This window comes from Rhinichthys klamathensis, unplaced genomic scaffold (genome assembly GCF_029890125.1).
Source record: "Rhinichthys klamathensis goyatoka isolate OS25496 unplaced genomic scaffold, OSU_Roscu_1.1 h1tg000180l_1, whole genome shotgun sequence".
Lineage (NCBI taxonomy): Eukaryota > Metazoa > Chordata > Actinopteri > Cypriniformes > Leuciscidae > Rhinichthys > Rhinichthys klamathensis.
In genome coordinates this window covers 1,191,331-1,204,327 of record NW_026606708.1, presented here as the reverse complement: position 1 = coordinate 1,204,327, position 12,997 = coordinate 1,191,331, and the positions used below count along the sequence as shown (strand labels likewise).

Sequence of the window (12,997 nt, the reverse complement as noted above, 5' to 3'; positions counted from 1 at the left end):
TGTGTTTGGCTGAAATAAGAAAGTCATATACATCTAGGATGGCTTGAGGGTGAGTAAATTATGAGGTAATTTTCATTTTTGGGCTGACCTAACCCTTTAATATGTTAATCTGGTGATCAAATTGGTGATCAATTATTAATTATGTTTTTTTGAAAACAAACATTTTGAAAACTTTTTTTTTTGTGAAAACCCTGATACACTTCTTTCAGGATTATTTGATGAAAAGAAAGAATCAAATGAGCAGAATTTAATTGAAATAGAAATCTTTGTACATTATAAATGTCTTTACTGTCACTATTGCTCAATTTAATCGGTCCTTGCTGAATAAAAGTATTAATTTCTTCTTTTTTTGATCTTATCCCAAACTTTTGAATGGTAATGTATCAAGTTTTCCACAAAAATATTAAGCAGCAAAACCCGTTTTAAACATTGCCAATAATAAGAAATGTTTCTTGAGCAGCAAATCAGCATATTAGAATGAAGGATCATGTGACTCTGAAGACTCGAGTAATGATGCCGAAAATTCAGCTTTCCCTTCACAGGATTTTAAATTGTAACAATGTTTCACAATATTACTGACTTTACTGTATTTTTTGCAGCCATAGTGATCATAACAGACTTTAATCACATAAAAATCTTTACCCAAATTGTATATTGTGTTTGTGTATATTGTTACTGTAAGGAATAAACGGTAAATACTCTGAACGTGTGTTTTCAGTGTATTAGCAGGAGGCTGCTGGACTGTGAGGGACTGTAGTGTGGTCTATAGGAACATGTCACATGTTCGCTGTCAATGCCACAGACTGGGAACCTTTGGAGTCCTTATGGACAGCTCACAGAGAGAGGTACAGTACACACACACAGACACACACACACACAGAACAATCAAGGCCACATAACTACTAAACAGCTCTTCTTCACAAAAAGATTCACATTTTCCATGTTTTTCAATAATACAATACTAGATAGCAACAGGATGTTCAATAGTGACAATCTCCTTCAGCACAATCATCACTGCTAATATATATTTTCCTTCTCTCTCTCTCTCTCTCTCTCTCTCTCTCTCTCTCTCTCTCTCTCTCTCTCTCTCTCTCTCTCTCTCTCTCTCTCTCTCTCTCTCTCTCTCTCTCTCTCTCTCTCTCTCTCTCTCTCTCTCTCTCTCTCTCTCTTTGTTAAGCAGCAGTTAGAGGGTGACCTGGAGACCCTCGCCATAGTAACGTACTCCTCGCTCTCAGTTTCCATGGCGGCGTTGTTGCTAACAGTGGTGGTTTTATCTTGCCTGAGGGGACTGAAATCAAACACACGCAGCATTCATTCCAACATGGCTGCCGCTACTCTACTTTCCCACCTCACATACCTGCTGGGCATCAACCAGACGGAACAACAGGTCAGAGAAGAGAGATGTCTGTGTGTGTCTGAATCTAAATGTGGGTTAGTGAGACAGACAAAGAAAGTTTGGATGGGCTCGAACACAAAAACACTATAACCGTCAAAAAAACACAGTCTGTGTAGTCTCCTTTGTGCTGAATGTGCTTTGTTATTTTTAGATTGAATCAATCAATCAATCAATCAGTAAATAAATAAACTGGTCAAAAGAGACAGTAAAGAAGTTTATAATGTTAATTTTTTATAGCAAATAAATGAATGAATGAATTTATTTTATTTATATATAATATTGTGTGTGTGTGTGTGTGTGTATCAGCATAATAAAGATTTTTAATTCAAAATCACAAATGTTTATTATACTGTGTATACATAGTAATTCATATGTTTTTTTTCTTCATAATTTTTCTTTGTTTTAAAATACCAAGATCCTAAGACTTGAAGTATATTGGAGCCCACTTACACTTGACATTTTACAGCTTTTATAAAGCCAAGTGTAACAGCAGGTATTAAAATCATGAATAGTTCAGTATCAAGATGGGTGTCAGGATAAAGCACTAGGCAGCTTGAATATGATTTGTCATTCAGAAACCGACATTACAGCCATTAGCGCAATATGGTTTAAAAACCACTTACACCACACAGTGAGTTGGGAAACCGACGTTATTAAACACTTTTTCTGACACAGACACTCTTTCCGTGTCTCTCGTCCTCAGACAGACACTCACACATTCTATCTCTTTCTAAAGCCGTTTAACACCATTTTTTGAGCAAACCACTCACACTAAAAGCCTGTTACTGCTGAGTTCATTAATTTCAACTGCTGGGCTGGGATGTGGGTGTGTATCTGTGATAGAGTATGTGTCCATTCATTATTCATCGTCTCTCTCAGACTATGACTTTGCTTGCGTGTATTGATTTTAGACCTTATATTCTCTCTTTTTTTGGACATGTACTACAGCAGAGAATATTCAGTAAATGATGGGAATGGGATCAGGAACTGTTTTGAGCTGGATGTTAACTCACAACACCTGACTGAGCACCTCAGCTCAATAAGTGAGAACACATGGGCCAAGGGTTTTCAAACCAGTCCTGGAGGACCCCCAACACTTCACATTCTGTCCGTCTCCATTATCTGAAACACCCTCATCAGGTGTGTTAGATGAGGGAGACATCCAAAACATGTTTGAAAACCCCTGCTGCACGAGTCAACTCAATGATTATTTTCTCTGTGCTGTACGTACTCTATGAATTGAATTATCATCAGTATGTACAACTCCATGTTTTCAGAATAGCACACTTTTATCAGACCAAGGAGTGGTGAGATAAGTGGCGAGATCATTGCATTTTTGCACTCAGCAGACAACTTTGATTTGCTACAATGCTCAGTCTTTTCTTCCCTATGCTGACGTATATCTGATTGAAATGGCTTCTTTAACAAGACAAAATGTTGGGCGGGACCACTGATCTATATAAATGACTTGGTTTTGTTTGTGAGGAATAGATTATATGGTTGGATCATTGTGGTTTGCTATTGGTTAATTTCATGTGAGTGACAGGTTGTACCGCCCTCCTCGCATCAGTAAACACTTCATCAGAGAAGAGAAGAGATGTTGCTGCAAGAGGAAGGGGAAGTCATTTTGATTAAAGAGTATGAGGGCACATGAATAAATCAAATAAAAAAGATACATTATTCATAATAAACACAGCAAACAATATTCCATTAAAAAAAAGATTTGTCAATTTTGATTTCATGGTGACTTTAAATCAGAGGGCTAAAATCAGTGTAGAAAATGTTATGCATATTGTAATTTTTGAAGCCCTTTATCAAGTTTATATACATCCAATATGCTGTTTTATATTCTCTTTTTACTAACTAGTTTATTGTCTCTGCTTGATGCAGTTCCTGTGCACAGTGGTTGCAATTCTGCTCCATTACTTCTTCATGTCAACGTTTGCGTGGCTGTTTGTGGAAGCTCTGCATATTTACCGCATGCAGACAGAAGTGAGAAACATCAACTATGGAGCCATGCGATTCTACTATGCTATTGGCTGGGGAGTCCCTGCTATCATTACAGGTATGAACAGACACATACGTACACAGATGTATGCTTTTATATAGCTATGTTCTGTGACATGTATGTGTGCTGCAGGGCTGGCAGTCGGGTTGGATCCAGAGGGGTACGGCAACCCAGATTTCTGCTGGATCTCCATGTACGATAAGCTCATGTGGAGCTTTGCGGGACCAGTTAGCGTCGTTATACTGGTATTGTGCTCTTCTGTGTGTTGTTTGTGCCATATAAAGGATCTCATCTTTTTATTTCTCTCTTTGTGTGTTTTGGATGTATGTGGTACAGCAATGATGGTCTTAATTGGCAACTCTCTCTCTCTGTTTTACAGATGAATGGTGGGATGTTCTTAATGGTCCTGCGTATGACATGCAACCCCACTCAAAAGGAGATAAAAAAGCTGCCTGTGATGTAAGTACAACATGCATGTGTTCAGGAACATTCAAAATGGAAAGTGGGACAGAGGACATTATAAAACGTATTTTCATGAATATTAATTAGCTGACTTAAAGGGTTAGTTCACCCAAAAATGAAAATTATCCCATAATTTATTCACTTTCAAGCCATCCTAGATGTATATGACTTTCTTCTTTCAGCCAAACACAATCGGAGTTACATTAAAAAATATCCTGGCTCTTCCAAGATTTGTAATGGGAGTGAATAGTAACTGAGATTTTGAAGCCCAAAAAAGCAGACTTCGCTTTAGAAGGCCTTTATTAACCCCCTGTATGGATTACTTTTATGATGGATGGATGCGCTTTTTTGGGGCTTCAAAATCTCAGAAACTATTCTCTTCCATTATAAATCTTGGAAGAGCCAGGATATTTTTTAATAACTCATATTGTGTTTGGCTGAAAAAAGAAAGTCATATACTATCAAATCTCTAAAAATAATTATTTTATATTGTGTTATTATAACATTTTATTGATAATAAAAATAATAATAAATAACTATTATTATTGCTGTTGTTGTTTATTTTTCTGAAATTGTCATTAAAATGTTAAAATGTTAGTTTCTTCCTTGCATGTGTTTCTACGTAGTGTCAAACTAGTTTTCAGCACAGAATTAATGCTTTTCATCTCTTTATTCTATATTAATTCCTTTTATTCTATTTATCTCTCTCTCTCTCAGTTCTACTATCCGCAGTGCCTTCCTCCTGTTATTGTTGAGTTCTTGTGTTTGGTTGTTTGGTCTTATGGCTGTTAATAACAGTGTCCTGGCGTTCCACTACCTGTTCATTGTCCTCTGTTGCGTACAGGTAAGTGTGTGTACTGGCTCTTACACATCTTTTTCTTTTGTGTGTGTGGTTGAGTTTGTCATTGTCATTTTTAGCTGTAAACTTGGATAATTGTGTCCTATGTAATGTATTATAATGTTCTTCTCCTACTCGCTTGTCTCAGGGTTTGGCAGTACTGTTGGTTTTTACTCTCCTGAACTCAGAGGTGCAGGAGGCCTGGAAACTGGCCTGTCTGGGCAAGAAAAGCCCCAGTGAAGATCCTCAAAGACCTCCACAGATTACCGTTAGTGAACATAAACACATATATTAACATATGACCCCCACTCCGTGCACAGTTACACACACACACACCTATATTTGAACCCATGGAGTGAAAATAAGCATGTGGATTTGTAACCTGTTCTATGTGTGCAGGGCCAAAACCCGTTCAACAGCGCCTCCTTGCTGGAACAGAGCGGATTACACCGGATCACACTCGGAACTTCAACTATCTCATCAGTCAGCAGTGCAAGGTCTGTCAACACATCAACTTTAGATTCAATATTCTTAGCAAAATCTCAAAATTAACAACTTTTAAACCAAAGAAGGATTATGATATAAAAGGAATAACATGGTAACACTTTACAATAAGGTTCAGTTTGTAAACATTAGTTAATGCATTAGGTCTCATTAACTATGTTAACTATTAAAAGTTGTAAAATATGAATAGAATAGAATATGTTATATGTGAATTCATAAATTAATTGTTAATTCATGTAATTTAAATTAATGTAAAGTATTGAATTTAAATGTAATTATTGAATTTGAATGTAAACTGATTCATTATTTTATTCAGCACTTTCAAAAGTGACAGTAAAGACTTACATTGTTACAGAAAAAAATCTATTTTAACTTTCTATTCATCAAAGAATCTTGAAAAAAAAAAAAATGTATCGCGGTTTCCACAAAAATATAAAGCAGAATAACATTCAGCATTGAAAATAATACAAAATGTTTCTCGAGCTGCAAATCAGCATATTAGAATGATTTCTGAAGGATCATGTGACACTGAAGATTGGAGTAATGATGCTGAAAATTCAGCTTTGCCATCAAATTAATAAATTACATTTTAAAATATATTAAGATAGAAGTTCTAATATTTCACAATATTACTGTTTTAATGTATTTTTGATTACATAAGAGACTTAGTTCAAAAACATTTTTAAAATATCTTACTGACCTCAAACGTTTGAATGGTAGTGCAATTTGTAAAATTCACTACTAGTTTCAGGCTTTTGGACCTCACTAAATAAGCACATTTTATAATTCTAAATTATAAATAACTGTAGATTATATATCACTACGTATTTTATCTTACAGATACATACACATTTTTTACACATTTTCACAGGTCAGAATACAATGTACAATAATGTACACTGTAAAATAAGACAGTGTACATTAATGTACATTGTATTCTAAAAAATGTGTATGTATCTGTATGTAACAAACTGAAAGCTTAAAAGCTGATGTATTATTTATGTTTTTGACAGGGAGAATCTCTTGGCACGGCAGACTCTAGAACACAATCTTGCTCACACAGGGGCCACTGACCTGGACGTTGCAATGTTCCACCGCAACGGAGGTATACTAACACACAATAACCTGCATGCATGTACGTATTCACACACACACAACACTTACACACTCCTTAACTGCTCGCTATTCATTCTTTATTCGCTAGTGGCCATGTCTTGTGACAAATCTCTGTCAGAATTAGTGACATTATCTCTTCTTCTTTCATTGCTCTTACTCTGTCTGTCTGTCAGGTGAAGACTCAGACTCAGATTCTGATCTCTCACTGGAGGAGGAGAGGAGTTTGTCCATCCCGTCATCGGAGAGCGAGGACAATGTGCGCCTGCGTGGACGCATCCAGCGACGCTTCAAACGGACTGGTCATAGTGAACGTTTACTCACAGAGCCCTCCCACAACGGTGGAAAAGGTACCGATATCATTGTTGCAGATGCCTATATTATTGATAGTGAAGCCAAAGGAGTGCAGCACTTTAGTTTCATTCTTAGTTTCATGATGCCCAACTGTTAGTGTATGGAACTGTTTATGTGTCAGATCTGGATGGCAATGACCTGCTCTCCTATTGGCCAGCGCTGGAAGGCTGTGAGGCGCACTCTCTGCAGAAATGGGGCTCAGAGCGCCGCCTAGGGGGCGACTACAGCAAGGACGCAGCTAATAACAACCAGCCAGATGCAGCGCTGACCAGCGGAGATGAGAATGGGCTCACACACAGACACCGCAAGGGTGAGGCACACGTTCATCTGAGATGTTATCCAGTATTGGCCAATACCCATTCATGATGATATTTAATTTCGCATGCTCATTTTACCTATTTTTACATTCAGATTATCATCTGCCCTTATCTAATGTACACTTAAAGTTAATCTTAAAAACTTTAAAAATCTTTAAAAGCCACCGATCAATGGGCCACCGATAGAGTTATAGTTAACTAAAACTGAAACCATGCCAAAAAAAAAAGAAGAATTAAAATAAAATATTTTAAAAAAGCTTAAAATGAGTAAGGTTGCCTGGACAATTAGATAAAAAAAAGTTAATCTCACTTGATATACCGAAATAAAATTAATTAAAAAGTATTTAGACATTACAAAACCTAATAAAGGGCAAAAACGCACTAAAATAACTAATAACTAATTAATTACTAAATTATTAAAACTTTAAATAAAATTAAAATCAAAATATAGCGTATGAAAATGGAAACCAATTCAAAATGTTAATACAAATCTAATTGTATCTCAATGATACTAAAAAACACTTTGATATTAGACATTTATTTACAAAAATTAGACCTTTTTTTATTTATCAGCTTATTTCCCCTATTTACCTTTAGATTACCTTTCTGTCATCTAACACTTACTTAAAATTTATCTTAAAATGTAATAACACTTTTAAATGTACACTTCTCAGTCCAATATCCATTTTCTATACTGTACATTATAATGTTGTGATGTCTAAATTCACTTGTAGTATTTAAAATGACAGATTTTAGCTTTTGGTGTTTGCAGTATTTTTAATTTATTGAAAAAATAATAATAATGGTATTTTAATTTTCAATATTTTAGAAATAAAGCAATAATAAAATAGTTATGGGCTCATTGTTATCAGCCAGAATTTTTTATATCGATAGAAAGCTTAGAACGCCGTACTAAAGCCCTCTGCATCCATTTCTCAGGAATCCTGAAGAATCGTCTGGGCTGCCCTCCTGCTCTGCAGGGCCTGTCTGCCGTGGGTCGAGCTCCCAGCGAGATGTCTTGGTACAGGACCTCCACGTTGGGTCACAGAGGCGTCCCAGCTGCCTCCTACGGTCGTATGTACTCTGGTACTGGCTCACTGTCCCAACCCGCTTCCCGATACTCTTCCCGCGAACACTTGGATTCACTTGCGCGACGACAGCGTTCCCGTGAAAACCTCGACCTGTTGCCGCGACGACGCGAACTTGGTGCTGAACACCTGGGTGGGTCCAGAGAGAGGCTGGGCCCTGTTCACAGTTTCCATGCCTCCAGGGAGGATCTGGTGGGCAGGGGGGGTATGGTGGGTTTAATGGGGGCAGAGGGTTCATTGAGTGGATCGAGAACACAGCTCAACACTCTAACGAGGCAACAGGCCTCTCGGGAGCACCTCGGAGGGGCTCTCATGAGCAGTCGGTCACGGGAGCAGTTGGAGTCTAGTGGTGGAGCGCAGCCCTGCAGGGAGTGGCTGAGAACCCTGCCGCCCCGACAGCTCTCACACCCCGAACCGCACCCACCCTCCTCACCCCCTCCACCGATCTCAGAGGAACCCCAAGAAACCCTGCCCTCGCGCCGTGGTCGCCTAGACTCCGCCCCACCATGTAGGTACCCGTCATCTGCAGCTGCACCCGGAGCCCCATCCAGTCGGCCACCCTCTAGTGAACACCTGGATATCCTCTCCTCCATACTCGCCTCCTTCAGCTCCTCTGTCTTAACCCCGCCCCCTAACCCTGCCTCAGCTGGCCCTTCCCCTTCCCCGCCTCCTCTCTCTGCAACCTCTCAGAGCGTCTCTGAAGTGTCACCTGACTCTGAGTAAGTCCAGCCCATTTTTTGTCTCACTGTGCGTCCGTTTATATTCCACATTGTTTTATGGTCATCCTTGGTTCTGTTCTCATAAAACTGATTAGTTCTCTCCTGGTAGTGATATGAAAATGCAACTTTGTTTGCTGTCTATCATCATCTACCCATTCTCACACTTCACAACACTCATATGACTTTTCCCCGTGAAACACAAAAGGAGCTATTTACAAAATGTCAAAGGTGGTCTTTTCAATACAACGAAAGTCCATGGTGATCAGTTGCAAATTGTGTATATATATATATATATAAATATAATATATTATTTAATTATTTAATAATCTCAATGTAATTTAGATATTTATTTTATTTAAAGAATATAAATTAATAATAATAAATGAATAATATTATTATAAAAGTTATTTTTAAGGTAGTTATTTACAAGTGATCAGCATGATAAATGCTATAAAATAAAATATTAATGTATATTGATGTATATAATATATATACACTACCGTTCAAAAGTTTGGGGTCAGTGAGAATTTTATTTTTATTTTTTGGAGGAAAGAAATCAATACTTTATTTATCAAGGAATAATTAATTTGATCGAAAGTGACAGTAAAGACATTTATAATGTTACAAAAGTCTTTTGAACTTCCTATTCATCAAAGAATCCTAAAAAAAAAAAAAACTGTACAACTGACAGACCAACAACTGTTTCAACATTGATAATAATAATAAATGTTTCTTGAGCATCAAATCCTCATATTATACTGATTTGTGAAGGATCATTTGACACTGAAGACACTGACACTGGTGATGCTGAAAATTCAGCTTTGATCACAGGAATAAATGACACTTTACTATATATTCACACAGAAAACAGCTGATTTACACTGGAATAATATTTAATACTATAACTGATTTTTGTTGTATTTTTAATCAAATAAGCGCAGCCATGGTTAGCAGAAGAGAATTCTTTTAAAAGTATTTAAAATCGTACCGACCCCAAACTTTTGAACGGTAGTGTATATACACGGTATCTCACACAGGGCACTAAGTGAGCTAGGACTGCCTCTGGTGCCCCCTCAAAAAAGTATGTACATGATGTTGACATCTTTCATCTTTTGTCTCTTTGTAGAGTTAACAGAAGTGACGGACAATCTTGATGATTCCTTCACAGCCCCATAATGCACCTATGCAGATGGGCTCAAGAGAATCACAGGACATAGCCAACCGGAGCGATCAGGACTCCCACTTCACCCTGGAAAGAGTTCAGGGCATGAGAGTGAAGTTGTTCATCAAGGGCTTGAGATATCACCCTCCTGAGAACAGACAGGAAATCAAACCAGAGGTGATGATTTCCATGATTTTCCTTTGTCAGATTTCAGACCAACAGCTGAGAGGACTGGTCAGAGAGAAAGAGAGAGAGAAACAAAACTGTACAGAACATTTTTATACTTTTGTATCTTTTTCATCAAAGAACAAAGAAGAAAATCTCTAGTGATGTTTTTGATGATTGTGTGGATATATGTTTAAATGGGTAGGATCGAAAAAACATTTTCAAACCCATTCCGAGCCAAAACAGTCCCAAACATTCCCACTCCAATCTTTATATTCCAACATGTGTTTATGCAACAAGCCACGCCCACGGATAGACCGGGAGAGAGTCTACGAAGAGAAGGATTGGCCCATGTAAATGTGGGAGATATTGGCCCAAACATGGGATTGGTGGGAGACTCCAGAGACAGTGATTGTAATCGTAAAGAATTATAAATCAGAAGATATGATTGGACCGTAATGATTGTCAATCAAGAGATTGTTTTCAGAAGGGTGACTTGACTGGAAGATTTTAGGTTGCTCTAAACACATTTCTTTAACAAACTCATGCTTGTATGAGATGCCTGACCAATTTCTGAAGTGTTTTTGGCCAAACTGCTCTGCATTTGTTGAAGTTTGTTGAAGCTGTGTGAAGAGACCTTTATTTAGTTGTGTTATTAGCCTGCAATCATATTCAAGACATATTCAAAACCTTGTTCATAATCCAGTCTTATCATAATTCAAATACTGCTTAGGGAAAAGTTACTCAAAGATCCCAAATCAGCTATTTAGGAGAAACTATTTAATCCATCTACTGTATGGTTTCTAAGATACCTAAATATTGGTCTCTGTTAAGTATTGAATATACTTCAGAGAAAGGAACATTGTGATATGAGTTAAATACAGTCATTATGGTAAGATCATCTACAAATATCAGGCTCCTGTTAAAAAGGGAAATCATGCTTCATCATATGACTTTATTTCTTTAGTCATAGTATTGCCATGAGTTTTGCCAAAAAGAGTGTCCTGTCACCCCTTTTATACCTCTTACCTGTCATAAAGTGCTCCAGTACTTTTTCTAATCATGATTTTATATTTTATTTATGACTGCATAACTTTATCTTGTACAGACATTAAATTAATTTATTTTATTTATTAATATTTATTGAAATTAATTTCTCTACCATAATCATTGCTGGGGTGTTTCTAAAGAAGTGCGTGTGGGAGTTTTGTTTTTTATAAGAGCGAGATTTCATCTGTTTCAAATGTTTTATGTGTGAAATTTTTGTATATGTTCTGTCTGATATGTCCCCCTCCTCTTCTGTTCACAATGCATTCTGGGAAAAGAAATGTCCTCTGTCCATCAGAGAGAGGGAGAGAGAGCGGTGGAAGACAATGATTGGGTGGAAGAGAGAAAAGGGGAATGTATAATGGCTCAACATGTTTATTATAGGACATGTTGTATCGCTTTTACTCATGGGGGGTTATCAGAAAAAAATCTGCTACCAATGGGAGTTGAAAACGAGACCCGTTGGGCGTCAATAAAAGAGTTATTGCTACCATGCTTCTGTATGCTGTTGTTTTTTGAATATTCAAGACAAACACTTCTTTAGTTAAAAAAAGTCTAACTTGTTCATCACATTACACATCAAATTTCAATCGAATCAAATGAAATTACATCTACATGTAAATTTCAAATCGGCTTTAAAAAACCTGCTTTTACACTAGTTCTCACTAGTTTAATTCAGTCTAACATTTTGTTTCACTGATTTACACACTCCATTTCCTTAAAGGGACGGTTCATCCAAAAATCAAAGCGTCATAATTTATGGGGATGGGGGGTTGAACTATACCTTTAATTATGCTTTTTCATAACTTGAAAAGGACAGAGGGATCTGCCAAACACTGTATACGTATACCTTTAATTATGGAGGAATTATTCCTTTAATTATGCTTTTTCATAACTTGAAAAGGACAGAGGGATCTGCCAAACACTGTGTACTAAGACAAATGAACAACACTAAATTCAGCCAGTCCATGAGTAGGAAGTCCATTTATGAGAAGCACTTGTTTACCTGAAAAAAACCTGCATAGTATAAATCAGCTACAGTAAACTGAATCAAATGGTTGGTCCTGAAAACACTGTCCTAAAACGATTAGACCCAAGGAAGGATTCTGGTCTGACAATAGCTTTCTCGCAATTGCACTTTTATAAATTGACTTTTTTCCTCATAATTGCAGAATAATTTCCTGCTATTTAGACATTATGAATCACAATTGCATCAAAAGGGGGATTTGCAGGACATTAATCCATCCTTGGTTTGATCCTGATACAATCATCAAATTAAAATGCTATACAGTAACATTAGAAATCTCATTTCAATTCATTTCCTTTTCCCATCAAGCAGGACTGAATATCACTGCTCAATTCTGGCCTGACTATGTGAGGGTTTAGGGCCGTTCACACAGAATGTATTTTTTGATGGACGTGTTTGGATGGACCGTTGCTCTTGTGTCTCGAATATTTTATAATAATAAATAAATAATTCATTACATTTATATAGCGCTTTTCTCTGCACTCAAAGCGCTTTACATAGAAGGGGGGAATCTCCTCAACCACCACCAATGTGCAGCATCCTCCTGGATGATGCGACGGCAGCCATATTGCGCCAGAACGCCTTCCTACACCAGCTTATTGGTGGAGAGAAGACAGGGTGAAGAAGCCAATTAGTATATGGGGATGATTAGGAGGCCATGATGGACAGAGGCCACTGGGCAAATTTGGCCAGGATGCTGGGGTTACACCCTACTCTTTCGAAAGACATGGGATTTTTTATGACCACAGAGAGTTAGGACCTCGGTTTAACATCTCATCCAAAGGGCGGTGCTCTTT

General features: G+C 37.4%; 1 protein-coding gene across 4 annotated transcripts in view; it reads left to right on the top strand.

Annotated features, from left to right (window-relative positions):
- The window catches only part of celsr3 (cadherin, EGF LAG seven-pass G-type receptor 3), a 50,932-nt gene extending 40,772 nt beyond the window's left edge, over positions 1 to 10,160 (top strand). The window contains exons 24-36 of one of the 4 annotated variants that reach the window (XM_056260857.1): positions 719 to 845; positions 1,181 to 1,387; positions 3,287 to 3,461; positions 3,537 to 3,649; positions 3,784 to 3,863; positions 4,584 to 4,710; positions 4,853 to 4,972; positions 5,104 to 5,201; positions 6,222 to 6,313; positions 6,498 to 6,671; positions 6,797 to 6,985; positions 7,932 to 8,799; positions 9,926 to 10,160. In XM_056260857.1, coding sequence (XP_056116832.1) covers positions 719 to 845; positions 1,181 to 1,387; positions 3,287 to 3,461; positions 3,537 to 3,649; positions 3,784 to 3,863; positions 4,584 to 4,710; positions 4,853 to 4,972; positions 5,104 to 5,201; positions 6,222 to 6,313; positions 6,498 to 6,671; positions 6,797 to 6,985; positions 7,932 to 8,799; positions 9,926 to 9,953 — 2,398 coding nt within the window. In that variant the 3' untranslated portion in view covers positions 9,954 to 10,160. Of the gene's footprint in view, positions 1 to 718; positions 846 to 1,180; positions 1,388 to 3,286; positions 3,462 to 3,536; positions 3,650 to 3,783; positions 3,864 to 4,583; positions 4,711 to 4,852; positions 4,973 to 5,103; positions 5,202 to 6,221; positions 6,344 to 6,497; positions 6,672 to 6,796; positions 6,986 to 7,931; positions 8,800 to 9,925 lie in introns of all 4 variants that reach the window. The other 3 variants (XM_056260858.1, XM_056260859.1, XM_056260856.1) reach the window with 3 other exon arrangements.
- The last annotated feature ends 2,837 nt before the right edge of the window (positions 10,161 to 12,997 follow it).